The sequence below is a fragment of the Phyllostomus discolor genome, chromosome 9 (genome assembly GCF_004126475.2).
Source record: "Phyllostomus discolor isolate MPI-MPIP mPhyDis1 chromosome 9, mPhyDis1.pri.v3, whole genome shotgun sequence".
NCBI classification, from domain to species: Eukaryota; Metazoa; Chordata; class Mammalia; order Chiroptera; family Phyllostomidae; genus Phyllostomus; species Phyllostomus discolor.
The window spans coordinates 57,801,911-57,818,426 of NC_040911.2; the positions used below are offsets into that span (position 1 = coordinate 57,801,911).

A 16,516-nucleotide genomic window follows, 5' to 3' on the forward strand; every position below is an offset into this window, starting at 1 on the left:
CAGTTTTATAAGATGAAAAGACTTATGATGGTGGATGGTGGTGATGGTTACATGACATTATGAATATATTTATTAGCATTTTTATGTACATATAAGAATGGTTAAGACTTCTGGCCGAGATGAATGTGTAGGTAGACACCCTTTCCCTCCTTGTACAACCAAAAGGACAACAACAAATCAATTAAAAAAAAAAGCAGAAGTGCCAGAAAATCAAACTGTATGGAAGTTTGACAACCAAGGAGTTAAAGAAGAAACATTTGTTCAGACTGGTAGGAGGGGCAGAGATGGGCAGCTGAGGCAGAGAGGATACGTGGCTAGGTGGCAGCTGGAGGACCAGGCAGGTGGGCAATACATGGTGGTACACTGGGTAGCCCCACATTTCTATGCGGATAAACTAGAAAGAAAAAATGGGGAGCAAGGTGGGCCAAATAATCCAGGGTTCCAGAGTGGGGAAATAAAGCCTCAAAACCTCTGGCTGTAAAAACTTGTGGAGTTGCAGTGGCAGAAGAAACTTCCAGCCTTACAAGAGAGTTCATTGGAGAGACCCACAGGGGCCCAGAATGTCCACAACATCACCTAGCTGGGAGTCAGCACCAGTAGGGCCCAATTTGTTTGCGGGTACTGGGAGAAGTGACTAAAAGCCTGCCCAGAGCTGAGCAAGTGACATTGTTCCCTCTCTGACCTGTCCCCCACACACAGCACCACAACACAAGGATGTGGGTTGCCCTGCCTTGGTGAATACTTAAGGCTCTGCCCCTTACTGCTGAGCAGGTGGGCTGAGAAAAAGAAATATGCCACAAATGAAAGAACAGATCAAAGCTCCAAAAACAGAGATAAGTGAAGAGATAGCAAACCTATCAGATGCCAAGTTCAAAACCCTGGTAATCAGGATGCTCACAGAAATTGTTGCAAAATGGAGGAAAAAGTGAAGGCTATGCAAAGTGAAATAAAGAAAAATATACAGGGAACCAATGGTGAAGGGAAGAAAACTGGGACTCAAATCAACAATTTGGAGCAGAAGGAAGATATAAACAACAGAATAAAGAAACAAGCATCCAAAAAAAAATGAGTAGAGGCTTAGGAACCTCCTGGACAACTTTAAACTTTCTAACATCCGAATCATAGCGGTACCGGAAGAAGAGGATAAGCAAGAAATGGAAAACTTATTTAAAGAGATAATGAAGGAGAACTTCTCCAATCTAGCAAAGGAAATAGACTTCTAGGAAGTCCAGGAAGCTCAGAGCATCCCAAAGAAGTTGGACCCAAGGAGGAACACACCAAGGCATATCATAATTACAATACCCAAGATTAAAGAGAAGGAGAGAATCTTAAAAGCAGCAAGAGAAATGGAGAGAGTTACCTACAAAGGAGTTCCCATAAGACTATCAGCTGATTTCTCAAAAGAAATCTTACAGGCAAGAAGGGGCTGGAAAGAAGTTTTCCAAGTCCTGAAAGGCAAGGACCTACATCCAAGATTACTCTATCCACCAAAGCTGTCATTTAGAGTGGAAGGGCAGATAAAGTGCTTTACCCAGATAAGGTCAAGTTAAAGAAGTTCATCTTCACCAAGCCCTTATTATATGAAATGTTAGAGGGACTTATCTTAGAAAAAGAAGATGATCAAAACTATGAACAATAAAATGACATCAAACTGACAACTGTCAACAATTGAACGTTCAAAAACTAAACAAACAACTAGAACAGGAATGGAATCACAGAAATGGAGATAGCATGGTGGTTTATAGGTGGAAAGGGGGAGGGGAGAGTATTGGGGGAAAAGGTGCAGGGAATAAGAAGTGTAAATGGTAGGCACAAAATAGACAGGGAGAGCTTAAGAATAGTATAGGACATGGAGAAACCAAAGAACTTACTTACATGTATGACTCATGGACATAAACTAAGGGGGAGAATGCTGGTGGGAGTGGGAGTGCACGGTGGAGGGGAATTAAGGGGAGAAAAAATGGGACAACTGTAATAGTGTAATGAATGGAATATATTGAAAAAAAGAAGAACGGTTGTTGGTAAATTTTGTGATATGTGTATTGTACCACAATAAAAAAAAAAAAGTAATACATTATCATCAAGTTCATAAAAGTATAAAGAAGCAGAACAACATTTGGTTACAGTCCCATTACCTGTGCAATACTTTAATATTTCCTTCCATTGTTTTTCTGTGAATGCCATAATTGAGATCATATTCTCTATATGTACAATGTTGGTTCTAGGTTTTGTTTCTTTTATAAATGGTAATTTTGATGATATAAATAATGTATATACTTTTATACAAAAAATATAAAGAAGTATATAAAAGTTGTAAAATTTAAAAAATGTATGCATATAGGATATATTGCATATTTTTCTTCCATGCAGAAATAAGTATTACCATTTTCTAGAATTTCCTGTGTATATTATGCTTATATTTATAGAAATTGATTCATATTTAACTATGTGCTTTGTTTGTATAATAGTGTATCGGGAGCAGAGTTTTACATAAATAATCATTTGTATAATTGTTTTAAAAAGCATTTTTGAGCTAACAAAAAGTTGCAAAAATATACAGCAAATTCTTATATACCCCTTAGATTTACCAGTTTTTTAACATTTTTCTGGTATAGCTTTGTTATTTTCTTTCTTTTATTTATTGATTTTAGAGAGAGAGAGAGAAACATAGATTTGTGTTCCACTTAATTTATGCATTCATTGGTTGCTTCTTGTATATGTCCTGACCAGAGATCGAACCTATAACCTTGGTAGATAGGGATGATGCTCTAACCAATTGAGCTAACTGGCCAGGGCCAGCTTTATCATTTTCTGTGTGTACCTTGAGATTTATTTTTCTGAACCATTTCAATCTTAACTAAATGGTTCTCCTTTATCCCTTAATACTTATGTGTGTACTTCCTAAGAAGAGTGTTCTCTTACATAACCATGGTAGAGTTACCAAGTTTGATATTTAACTCTGATGTAATAATTTTATCTAATCTATGTGGCTGATTCATCGATTGTCCCAATAATGTCCTATATAGCATTTCCCCCTCTAGTATAGGACCTAGTCCAAAGTCACTTAATGCATATAGTTGTCGACATCATTTTAAATGGATTGAACTGCATCTTCTGGATATTTCATTTGTCTTCTACTTGTCATTTAGTTGGTTTGCAATTTTTTGTAAGCTTTCGTCACTTAACATCATATCATAAGCATTTTCAAAGTCAATATAAGAACCATTATTGTTAAAAAAAAAAGAATAAAAGAACCATCATTGATAAGGTATAGTATATATTCCGACCATGAATTTGCTATAATTTACCTAAATCATCCTCTTACTTTTAGGTATTCAGGTTGATTTTTAAGAGGTACATAAATATTTTTCTATGTGCATAAATATTTTCCATATTAAAGATTATCTTAAAATATATTTACAGACATGGAAATAGTGGGTTTAAGGATTAGATTCATATTCTTTTTTTCCTTCCCAATAAGAAAGTTGGCCCTAAAATGCTGGATCATGAAGGAAAAGAAGTCCCAGGAAATCGAGGTTACAAATACTTTGGAGCAGCAAAAGATTTGCCTGGTGTTAGAGAGTTATTTGAAAAAGAACGTGAGTAATTAATATTTGAATGGGTTTTAGATTCAGTTTTTTTTAAACATTACACATAGGCTTTTATTTGTTATCATTAAATGTCTGAATTTGAAATAGATAACTTGGAGTGGGGGTTCATTTCCAGCAGCTTGTTCAATTTTAGTACTTGTCTTGCTTACAGGAGCTTTTCCAAAATTACTACCTTCACCATGAAGCTCCATGAATTTTCCCAGTTCAAACTTGGGCTTCGTCAGCTTTTTCACTTTTCTTCAAAAGACATCATGGAGTGGATAAATAGATTGGCAAGCTTTTCTCTGCCATTCCAGCGCTATCTGGAGCCAATTTGTTGACCATTTCTTTCAAGTAATTTATCTGGACCTCTTGGGTTAAGATTTCCTTCAACTTCCAGATTTTGCAGACTGTTGATGCTGAGCCTAAGAGGTCTCCTGAACCTGATTGCTGTTTTTTAGTAAAACCAGCACAGAATAGATGAAGCAAATAACAGTCAGTAGTCTTGATGGCAGTGTGAGCCTCAGTCATGGGCTACCATTTTTTGAATATGAAACACATTTTGTCATCGGTTAGGATCAATGCTATGAAGATTAAGCAGACAATTTTTGCCCTGAACACCCTCAGTAATTAGCTTGAATTTCTAATTGCAACTTCATCATTCCCAGATTAGTTAGGCTCATTTCAAAAACATGACCCTTGAGACCATCAGGTGCAATTTTGGTTCCTTGAGTTCCTGTGACTTGTGTTTTTCTAATATTTCTTATATTGAACATAGTTGGTGTTTTCACATCATACTAGTCTTTCTTAGAACATGGAACAACCACTTTCTTCTTGGCTCCCTTTTTGCTGCTTTTTGTAAGGTGTTTGTTCTTACTGACCATCCTTCCAGAACTTCTCCTTTGCATTTACAACTTGGCTGGCACAAGAGGCCTAGCTTTTGACCTATCTTGGCTTTCAAGATGCCCTCCTCACTAAGCTTAATCGTTTCTAGCTATTGATTTAAAGTGAGAGACATGCAATTCTTTCTTTCACTTGAACACTTAGAGGCCATTGTTGGGTTGTTAATTGGCCTGATTTCAGTATTGTTTTGTCTCGAGGAATAGGGAGGCCCAAAGAGAAGGAGAGAGTCAGGGAATGGCTGGTTAGTGAAGTAGTCACAACACACATACATTTATCTATTATTTCCACCATGTTATATGGATGGGTATAGTTTGTGGTACCCCAAAACAATTACAATAATAACATCAAAGATTAGTGATCACTATAACAAGTATAGGAATGACAAAGTTTTAATTAATACTTGGAGAATTACCAAAATGTCACAAAGACACAAAGTGAACTAATGCTATTGCAAAAGTAGCACCCGTTGCCCTGGCTGGGTGGTTCAGCTGTAAGTGTTGTTCTGTATAGCAAAAAGTTGTGAGTTCCATCCCCACTCAAGGCACATACCTAGGTTTTGGGTTTGATCCCTGCCTGGTCAGGGTGCAAATAGGAGGGATCTTTGTTTCTCTTTCTCTTCTTTCCTGCCTCTCTAAAATCAATAAACATATCCTGGGGTGAGGATTTAAAAAAAAAAGAGTGTTATTCCCTGGCTGGCGTAGCTCAGTGGATTGAGCACAGGCTGGGAACCAAAGTGTCCCAGGTTCGATTCCCAGCCAGGGTACATTCCTGGGTTGCAGGCCATAACCCCCAGCAACCACACATTGATGTTTCTCTCTCTCTCTCTCTCTCCCCCTCCCTTCCCTCCCTAAAAATAAATAAATAAAATCTTTAAAATAAAAAAAGTGTTATTGATAGATTTGCTTGAAGCAGAGTTGCCACAAACCTTCAATTTTTAAAAAATGCAGTATTTGCGAAGCACAATTAAGTGAAGTGCAATGAAATGTGTTATGCCTGTATTTTAATTTTGTCTTTTAGAAAAGTAGTCTAAACACTTTATAGAAAAAGTATGAAATGCAGAGAAGAATGATACTGGTATTCTCAGCACTGTTGGCATTCTATTTCCTTCCAGTCAGTTTTTCTATTTGTTTAAAATTTTAATTCTACCTTTATTAAACTGTTTATTTTTAAATTCATTATGCCAAAACTGCTTTTGCATATGTTATGAACATTGCTTAAATAGAGTTCAGAGTTTAAATATCATGTCATTCATTATAAAAGTAATGTAATTTTATACAGAGAATTTCTAAAACACCAAAAATCAGGAAAAAAAAAGCCTGCATTTTTACAACTTGTAGATGATGATTGTTAATGCATCAGGGAATGTTTCCAGTGTTTTAAGAGTTGCAGTGGAGGAAGGGGCTCCTAAATTTAGGTTATGTTAAATATGTTACTTTTTTTTGAATTTACATTTTTATAAATTAATTTTCATTTATTCCAGTCATAAATATTTTTAAAATAAGAAAATGTTTAAGTTAGTCTTGATGAGTATAATTTAACTAGCAGTACAGTCCTTTTAACTCCCTCTCCTCCTAATCTCAGTGCCTTTGCCAGATAAAAATGTTAACTATTATTATCTATTTGGTATGCTCCCTTCCAGGCCTTTTACATGCACTTCCATGGTTATTTCTTTAGTTAAATTTCATCAGTAAAGGTGACAGGTGACTCAACTACAATTTACTTTAGGCAGGAAAGCCTAAATTTATTGGCTCACATCACTGAAAAGCCCCTAGGTCAGGGGTGTCAAACTCATTTTCACTGGGGAGGGGGTTGCACATCAGCCTTACAGTTGCCTTCAAAGGGCTGAATGTAATTTTAGGACTGTATAAATGTAACTACTCCTTAATAGTTAAGTGAGAGCTTGGCGCTGCCGCTGGGTAGAAACAAAGGTGCCAGGCCGGATAAAACAAGATGGAGGGCTAGATTCGGCCCGTGGGCCTTGTGTTTGCCACCTGTGCCCTAGGTAGTTTGCCTTTAGGGATGGCTGATTCTAGGCCACATATCTCCATGTTGCAGCACTCTGAGCCAGTCAGGTTTCAGCCATGTATGCTGTCCTGCATGCAACCAGCATGGTGACTACCACTTATGACATCTGGACTGAGAGTGGTCAACAGGTAGATAGAGTTGCCATTACCTACATTAGGGTGATAGATGGTGGCCTGCCAAAACACAGTGGCTCTCTCATACCTGTTGTGTTATGATATCCATTGATATGTTCCCACAGTTCTACTTAGAACTCTATTAATGGATGGGAAGGATTAAAGAATAGCATTAATGAAACCATTCCTGCTTTGGTAGACTTCTAGTTATATCCAGATTTTCATAATTATAATATTTTTGCTGATTTGATGGTTGAAGATATACTACCTTTATTTTTTATTTCTTTTATTACTGATAAAATTCATAATTCAATTACAAATTGAAAATTTTATACTCATGAATTTTTTCTTCTTTAATTATCAGCCTTTATTCTTTTTTAAGAAAGGATTTTATTTCTTTATTTTTAGAGAAGGGGGAAGGGATGGAGAAAGAGAGGCAGAGAATCATGGATGTATGAAAGAAATGTCCATTGGTTGCCCCTAACTGGGGACCTGGCCCACAACCAAGGCATGTGCCCTGACCAGGAATCGAACTGGTGACCTTTTAGTTTGCAGGATGATGTCCAGCCCACTGAGTCACGCCAGTTGGCATCAGTTTATATTTTTTGATCTATCTGCTGGGTTGTCATTTCTCTTTTGATTTTTAAGAATTACTTAAATATTCTAAATATTTATATATTTATATATTTTTCTTGTGTAAAAGCCTATGTAGGAAATAGTGCCAGGTGTCCTCAGTCACCACACAATCAAAGCATCTTGCCAATAGCATATACCATCTTGGCAATTGAAATACTCTATAAAATAAAAAGTTCCACAAATCAAAGGAAACTGGATACAAAAGTGATTTAAAAAAGTACTTCAAAACATTTCCATTGGCTTTCTCAAGTTTCTGGTTTATCCTTTTGAATTTTGTACCTTATCTTGTGAGGTATAAGTTGAAACAAAAACCCAGCCAAACAGAACAAGAAACAAAGGGCCTGGTGAACTATCAGGGATCTGCATGTTACAATATGAAACTTTGTATAATTGTCCAACATATAGTTCCAAGCATTTTAAAATGGTTCTTGCAGAGGATTCTCAGGTAAAAGTAAATTAACATACTCCATAGCTGAGGATGCTGAACTAAAGATACTGACACTTTCATTGGTTGCCATTTTTCAAATCTATGTACACGGCCTTACCATTCCATGACCCTCTCTTGCAGTCCCTTCTCCTGGATGCTCACATGGATACTGCCATTTGTTTCATATTTTCATGAACACATGCACTATATGCCTGTCTAACATTGTGCAGGAAGAAGATTTTGAGTGTGATAATGATGGGAAATTCAGCTAAGTTGGTGCTCTTTCTTTTAGCTCTTCCTCCTCCAAGAAAAACACGTGCTGAGCTCATGAAGGCAATAGATTTTGAATACTACGGTTACCTCGATGAAGATGATGGTGTTATTGTGCCTTTGGAACAGGAATATGAGAAGAAACGTAGGTCTACAGGCATTTCATTTCATTATAGGTGGCATCTGGTTTCTGTTCTTTGTTTTGAAACTGGCTTTTTAAATACTGCTTTATGTCAGGAAGGAGTTTTCTTTGTTGCTAATGGTCTTCAGAGGAAATGATCTGCTAATGACATAATCCCCAGTAATTGTGAGGCAATTAGCATGGTGTTGGGCCAGAAGGAGCATGTTGGGAAAGCTACAGAGTGGCATCTGACCTGGTCTCTGTCCACCTGGGTTTACCATCTTGATTCCTTCCCAGACTGGCCTTTCTTGAAATCATGAAATAGTGCCCACTTAAGGAGATTTAGACCTGTTTTAAACACAGCTAATGGTTTATCAGTGTAGAGCAGGATGGGTCTCTTTCTGAGAGCTTCCTCCGTGCAAGAAACATTTTTAGACATTCTTTTGAAGCCTTATAACAACTCTGGAGAATAAGTTAGTGCTGTTCCCCATGAGGTTCATTGAGCTAGGGCTTTGGAAGCAGGTGGTAAGGGGTTGGAGCTCTGCCAGCATGGTGTACAACTGCATCTCTTTTCATGTGGGCATGTCAGGAAAACATCCAGATTGTTGAGCTGGGGAGGATCTGAGGATGTTCCCTAAAACTCTGCTTTGTAGTGACAAAGCCAAAGCAGTTGTGAGACTAGACTGCCACTCACATCTGATACTCTTACCAGGGCAGAATGAAGGATGTCCCTTTCCTGAGGGAACATCTTGGCCTTGCCCTGCAGAGTACTTAAAGCTTATTCATAGTCCAAAGTAACACCTGCTGTTCCTTGTCTTCAGTCAGAGCTAAATTGGTGGAAAAGTGGAAGGCAGAGAGAGAAGCTCGGCTGGCAAGAGGAGAAAAGGAAGAGGAGGAAGAAGAGGAAGAGATTAACATCTATGCTGTTACTGAGGAGGAGGTACTGGGGGCAGTGAGGGTCTCCCTGGTGCTCACTAACTTCTGCTTTGAACTGTGAAGCCTGGGCCTTTTGGGAAGGGTTCCAGTGCAAGTCAAGTTCAGCTGCTGCTTTTTGCCTTGCTTGGTGCCTCCTGGTAGGAACTACAAAGTGATCTGCTGTTGGTTTCTTCTTGGAGGCATTTGGGAGAGGCTATGCTGTGAACCGAGTCCAGCTGCCACTAGTGTTGGGCTTTGGACCCTTTGGTGGGCACTGTGATATGAGCTGAGGCCAGCCACCAGTTGTGTTAGGCTAATGGCACTTCTTTGAAGCTATGTTTCAAGTGCAGCTGGCCACCATTTATGCCAGCCTTGGAGCCACCTGATAGAAGTTACATTGCAAGTTGTTGAGACTGCTTATGCCCAGCCTGGGGCAGTTTACATAGAGGTACAAGGCATGATAAGGCCAGCTGCTGCTTGTTTGGGGTTTGTACACCTTTCAGACACAGCTGCTAGAAGCAGCTCAAGCTCAGTGATTGAGTTGGGTGGGGTGGGGTCTTGGAATCGTCAGGGCAGGGAGAACCTTGTTAGCCAAGTTAATAGAGATCTCAGATTCAGTGCCCACCTGCTTCTGCTGGCTGGATGGGAGGAGGGCTCAACAATGGAACAGTGCCGCCTGCTAACAGTTCTGTCCCAACTCCTGCCCCACTAGCATTTGTCCTGAATCTTACCAATATAGTTTCTCCACATATGTATCTGGCACTTTCTGAGCTGCTTCCTCAGTGCTGGAGCCCAGAACAAATGAGCTTGTCAGTCCAGAGCAAATGAGTTTGTGAGTCTGTGTTGCCAGCAGCCCTCTATCTCACTTGGATGCATTCTCCGCTTGTTGCCACAGCCTGGCACTGGTGCCCTGGGCTGGGGATCCTGGTGTGGGGATGGGGCCCCTTGTTCCTCAGAGGGGACCTCTGTAACAGAAATACCCCTCCTAATTCTTAATTGCCATACTGTGTGAGGCCTGTTCATTTAGTATCTCTGCCCCTCCTACCAGTCTCCTCATGACTAATTCTGTATAGTTTAGTTACAGAACTTCTCTTTTGGTGGTCTTTAGGTGCTTCTCATGACAGTAATTTTGTAATTTAGTTTTCATTTTATGTGGTCGTGGGAACAGGACAGCACAGTGTTTACCTACTCCATCATTTTTTGTTAATCATCACCTGAGGACATTTTTTCATTGCTTTTAGAGAAAGCGGAAGGGAAAGAGGGTTTAGAGTGTGGAGAAGGGAGGGAGAAAGAGAAGGAGAGAAACATCGATGTGAGAGAGAAACATCGATTGGTTGCCTTTCGTACATGCCCCAACTGGGGACTGAACCCACAACCTAGGCATGGGTCCTGACCAGGAATTGAACCCATGACCTTTTTGAGCTATAGGATGATGCTCTAAACAAGTGACCCACATCGGCCAGGGCCCACTCTACCATTTTGTCTGGACTTTAAGTTTAATTTTTTTAAGATTTTATTTATTTATTTTTAGAGTGGGAAAGGAGGGAGAAAGAGAGAGAGAGAAACATCAGTGTGCAGTTGCTGGGGGCCATGGCCTGCACCCCAGGCATGTGCCCTGACTGGGAATCAAACCTGCGATGCTTTGGTTCGCAGCCCGTGCTCAATCCACTGAGCTATGCCAGCCAGGGCTTAAGTTTAATTTTTAAAAAATAGGTAATATAGTCACAAGTCAAGAATCAAACAGTATATAAAGATAGTCAACAGAGATTTTCTTTTGCAATTCTGCCCTCCATCGACCTAGTTCTCACTGCTATCAGTAGTTTCTATTCTTACTTTCTTTCCTGATACAAAAGTTAGCATAATATATACAGTGTTCTGTTAATTTTTGTACTTAATGATATCTTGGTTGTGTTTCTGTATAAGTACAGAACTTCCTCATTCCTTTTTTCCCCCCTTTTAAACAGCTACAGAGTAGCATATATTATAGCACAAGCAACATTTATTTCATGGTCTTCTATTTATGGACTTTTGGTTGTTCTCTGTTTCTAGTCTGATGAAGAAGGCAGCCAGGAGAATGGAGGGGAAGATGGGCAGCAGAAGTTCATCGCTCATGTCCCTGTGCCATCACAACAAGAGGTAGGGTAGAAGCTGTGAGCTACCCTTGCAGGTGGACCTTCCCAAGAGCCAGGGACCTTACTTCTACAGAAGACTCCATTTAGTGCTACTTTTTTTTTTCCTTGTCTGTCCATTTGGGCAGCTCTGACTCCTGACCACATGACACTGGTCACTGTGCTCATAACAGGGTGTGGAATCTAGAGAAGGCAGGATTTCATCTGCTTTAGAGGAAACTGATGTACATTCTGTTATTCACATGCTTCCAGTGGGAGAAAAGGGGACCTTCACAACCACTCTAGGTATTGAGCTGCTCACTGGCCACCCTCAGAGAGACTCCCTCTTAGCTGTAGTTCGGCAGGGAAGAGAGCGCCTTACTGAAGAGTGTTGCATGAGCCCTTTACTCTTGTTATTCACAGATTGAAGAGGCACTTGTGCAGAGGAAGAAGATGGAACTCCTTCAGAAGTATGCAAGTGAGACTCTACAGGCCCAGAGTGAAGAGGCCAAAAGACTTATGGGATATTAGGGCTGAGCAAGGGCTCTCCTTGGGGTCTGGAAATCTGTTTGGAGTTCTTCAGCCCCACTGGAACTTGCATTAACCCACTGGCTCTGCTGTCCTTGGACTGCAGACTGGTAGGCTAGTGCTATGAGGCTTCCTGCTCTTTCTTACTGTTCATTTTTCTCTTACCTTTTCTTACCTCATCTGCTGATCTCAGACAAGAAGTCTGCCCCATCCTTCCCTAGCAGGCTTTCTACATGCTAGCAGTTCAGTTGTTACCTTTGTACAAATACTTTGATACTGTATGAACCTACTTATTTTTATCTTGAGTGTGTAAAACAGTCTACTAACTGGCTGCCTGTGTTTTATTCAGCTTTCTACTATCATTTGGTGGGGAGGGTGATCAGTTACTTACTACCATTAAAAAATACAGTTTTTCCTAAAAAGACATTATTTGTAACTCCTCTTGAAAAATGTGTCAATCCTGAAATGTGCTCACATCCATAGCCAGCCAGAGCTGTACAGTTTGGGCCTGGTACAGTTCTCTATGGCCTACTCAGCCTATCTGATTTCCTCCTGCCCAGATGGCAGGAAATTGAGTTTACTTCTGTTTTATGACTGGTTCTGTAGAGAACTATTTTTATTAAAGCTTTTTATATGAGAGGGAAACCTCCATATCTGCAGTTTCTTGTACTCCTGGGCTCTGTGTACTGAGGTGATGGTTGCATTGGAATGTGAGGTTCGGAATCACATCAGGGGAGAGAGTCCTACAACACACAGCCCAGGTGTGGGAGGGCTGGGACTAGTTCCTGGCTCTGTCTGGGTGTGGCTCTGCCTGGGAGCTGAGCTTGGTGGGCAGAGCCATCCTTACTATGCCCCCTAGGCGGCCTTTGTGAAAATACACCTTGGATGTCCAGGAAGCACCAGTTGGATCCAAACCTGCTATCCAAGCTGAGACTTTCCTTTTCAGTGGGGAGAAATGACAACAGAGGCTGTAGCCCCTAGGGCAGTGGCAGGGGGTCTCCCCATTCTCAGAGGGGTCCTGGGATTGTCTGGGAGTGTTTGGACCAGGAAGTTGTCCTTTGTATCAGGGTCCTATCTGGGGCTGTGTGTGAACAGGAAGTCCTGGAGCTTGAAGAAGCCCACTACACAGCAGGGAGTTTGGTAGGGGATGGTCTGCCTGCCTGGAAGCAGCAGTCTGGAAATGGCAGAGTCATGTGTGGCTATGGGTGGCAAGTGTCAGGGGGAATGCATTCGGGCCATGGGCAGTTCTGGGGACCCTCTTGAAGGAGACCAAGAGCAGCAGGGAACTGTGCAGAGGTCTGAGCCAGTGGGTGACCTGGTTAGTTTGGGACCTACAGTCAGATGTGGAGATTGGAGGCATGAGTCAGGTCAGGCAGAGGCTGGGTGGAGTGGGGAGTAGCTGCATGGGGAAGATGACAGGAGACCTGTGAGGATAAGGAGAGGGGCTATAACTGGGCAGGGATACCCTGTGTCCTGGCTTCTCTGAAGGAAGTTCTGATGGTCCCCCACCCCTAGCCGAGCTCCTGGGCAAATGTGAGCAGGGTGCTGAGAGGGGTTGAGATTGGAGCTCTGGGAGTGGAGCCCTGGTGGCAGAACAGGTCAGAGCTCTGGGACCCAGAACCCAGGCCAGGCCTGGCCTGGTCCGAGAGCTGGATGGCTCAGGAGTGAATTCAGTGGGGGCTTTGAGCAGGGATTCTCTGGATGCTTGATCTGTTTCCCTGTTTTAAAGTCCATGATTGGATCTGTGGGTTTTCCCCAGAGTCTGGGTAGTCCCTGGCATGGGCAGAGGAAAGGAAGGGCCCTTAGGACAGCCTGGCCCACATCAGAGCCTCCGGGATGGGTATGGGGAGCCCCCCTCAGATGGACCCAGTTATAGGTTCTTCTTTCAAGGGGTACATGTGGGTTTGGGGCTGCCTGGCATTTGATGAGAACAGGAAATTCAGACAACAGGTATTTCTTCTCCTTGGGACAAGTGGTTGGCACGTGTCTGGAGTGTGGCGCTCCTGGGATTTCCAGGGCTCCTGGCCTTCTTCATTCAGGCAACGGAACTCAGCAGCCTTCTCAACCACCTGGGACAGAGACAAAAACAGGAGCCCCCTGTCCTGCTCCGGCCCTTCAGTTTACAAAGACCCTGCCACCCAGGATGTCATTGTGGCTTCCCTGGGTGCACACAGAACAGGAATTAGTGTCCCACATCTGAGGAAACTAAGGCCCTTGTTATAGAAGCACCTAACCCAGCTTTTGCTATTTTCCCTGATAGAGATGGTATCCAACTCCAGGCCTCTTCCTGTCCTGTAGGTGCTGGCTACTTGTCTGCCAGAGACCCCAGAAAAGATCTCTGTAGGGCTCCCACTCCAGCTTAGGAACAGTAGGGAAATCTGAGTTAGCTTGGTGGGTATAATCACTGTGGGGGATGTGGTCACCTTGGCAGAGCTCATTGCTGAGAGGTAACAGAACAAGTGTCAGGATTCTTTGACCAAACCTGTTTCACGGTTTGCATTAGCTTTGGTTCTGCAGTTTTGAAAATGGCAACTTCCGTATATACATTTCCATGGACTTCTCATCCCTTTTCTTACCCCACTGGTCCACCTATGAGTCTAAAACAATATTACTCTTGTTTTAAGATTTGTCATACTAGCCCCACCCAGATGTTAGACTGCCCTTTTTCCCCTGTATACTTAACCTGTTGCACTCTGGATCCTGACTTCACATGCTCCTGCTTTGGGCAATTTAAAAATAAGGAAGAGATTAAAACCTTTTGTTTTTTCCATACCCTGGGCTACTGCAAGAAGGACAGGCCTGCCATGGAGAAGCAAAGGGCTGGTTTTGTTGCCTGATCCACTGCTTCACCCCATCCCCATCTTATTGCTTTCTCCTAAAGCCCTAAGAGAGGAAGGGGTAGGGTTCTCACCCCTGCTCACATTAATGCAGCAGGATCCCACCTGGTGTCATCAGGCCTATTCTAACTCCTAGCAGTCACTGCCTAGCTAGTGACATAGGCCCATGTCCACTGGGACACTACAATTGGCACCCTGGCCCTCAGATATTTATCACATCTCCTTTCCTGCTTTAACTGCCCTACCCCCTGTCTTCCTCTCTTGCTCCCCCAAAAAAAGAAAGAAAGAAAGAAATCATGGAGGTAATGTCTTCTGTAGAGCTGACCCTGTACTACAGAGTTCCTGCACTGGGTACTTTTTTGAGTCACCAATCCTGTGTTTCTACCTAAGATGAGTGGGGAAGGCAGGTGTGCTTTTAGGTCTCTCTGGCTAAGGCCATGTAGGATTCTGTGAAAACCGGTGTGGGAGGAACAAATTTTTCACTACCCTCAAGATTCTTCTGGGTAGTCTAATAGTCAAATAGACATGAGACAGCTTAGCAACATAAAATGACCAAATTTAATACATATGTATAGGAACCTTGCACACATGAGAGAGGGACCACATATGCAGGAGCGGTTCAGAGATAGAAAGGGAATATGGGTATATAAGGCATCCTGAGCTAAGGATAAAGTAAGGTGCCTTGGGAATTTCAGTGTGTCATTGTAGGATGATAAGAACAGATATTTAGTAAACAGAAGTTTACCCTGATCTACAAATAGGTCAAAAGAAGTTATGTCTGATAATCTCTTATTATGGGCAAGGCCCCTCTTTCAAGTTTTAGGTAGTTAAAGGAAGGGGCAGAAGTGTCTGAGCCTAATGCTAAAATTATTTTTTGCTCAAAGTAATTGCATACCACTAAGTCACATCTTGGGGTGGATCATTCTGAACCCCCTACACTGGCAAATTTGAAGGATTGGGAAATAGGGTGAGGGGCTTCATGGCAGGGGACCAGATGATTTGGGGGCAAGAAGAGGTAAGGCAGGCCTTGAATGTGTTGGTGTTTTGGAGGGTCTGGGCTTGTCATTGAAGTGTGAACATGGGGATAGCCAGGTAAGAGCAATTCTAGCAGGCCCATTTGGTGAGAGGATATGGGGCCAACTAGAGGTTGAGAGGGGAGGAAGCCAGGGCAGTCCTCTGGGGGTGGGGGGCAGAAAAAACCAGTGAACCAGTGAGGAACACTGCTCTGGTTCTGAGGGTAGCAGTGGGGGTGGGAAGGTACCATGGAGTTGAGAGATGTTTAAGTAGGGGTGCTGAGAGCCAGATAACCCCATATTTTCAGTCAGCCTCAAGTGTGAGGTGGTTACCATCAATAGAAATGGAGGGCTGGTGTTCATTAGGCTCGCATTTATGCCATTTTAGATTTCTAGGAGGCGAGAGTGGAATGGCTGAAGTTTTGGTCACCACCAGGTGAGGTGCCTGGGAGGGGGACTTCGCAGACCTCAGCCAGCAACTGCCCAGGGCCCCTAAGCCTACAACTGCTATGGCATATTGCTTTGTTGCTTTTAATTATCTAATATTAAAATATTAATCAAGTACTCTTATTAAGAATACAGATATTATGTTTGGTGTCTGGTCTTCTTCATGGTGTTTTTCACCTTTTTTTTCTAATTGGGGACACGTTATGAGCACTGCCAAATAAAAAAAATGTGGATGCTATTGCTAGAGGCTATAATAATGGTGATTGTAGAAATCAAGAAAAAGGTGAGAAAATAAAAACAGAGGGAAGGAAAGGAGAGTGGGAGAAAGGAAGGAGGAGAAAGATGGCACTTGCCTCTAACCACTTGGAGTTCTAATCAGTAGAACATTGGGGTTACATCACATGCTACAGATGTTACAGCCAGGATAGTGCCACCTGTGTGGCAATAGCACAAACAGTTTAAATTCACTCTGCCTACCAGCTAGTAGCTTTAAGAATATTAAATTCTTGATACATTATTTAAAAACTGAAATGTGTGTTATTTCAAACTTTGGGCATTAAGTGAGACATCACAAATATTTTGA

General features: G+C 42.0%; 1 protein-coding gene and 1 pseudogene across 1 annotated transcript in view; one reads left to right on the forward strand and one right to left on the reverse strand.

Moving 5' to 3' along the window:
- ISY1 (ISY1 splicing factor homolog) overlaps positions 1-12,281 on the forward strand; it is a 40,354-nt gene extending 28,073 nt beyond the window's left edge. The window contains exons 7-11 of the mRNA XM_028523675.2: positions 3,482-3,599; positions 7,987-8,109; positions 8,907-9,025; positions 11,050-11,136; positions 11,532-12,281. Of these exons, the coding sequence (XP_028379476.1) occupies positions 3,482-3,599; positions 7,987-8,109; positions 8,907-9,025; positions 11,050-11,136; positions 11,532-11,639 (555 nt within the window). The 3' untranslated portion in view covers positions 11,640-12,281. The remainder of the gene's footprint in view (positions 1-3,481; positions 3,600-7,986; positions 8,110-8,906; positions 9,026-11,049; positions 11,137-11,531) is intronic.
- Positions 7,302-7,980, reverse strand: LOC114506176 (annotated as a pseudogene).
- Positions 12,282-16,516: the final 4,235 nt, after the last annotated feature.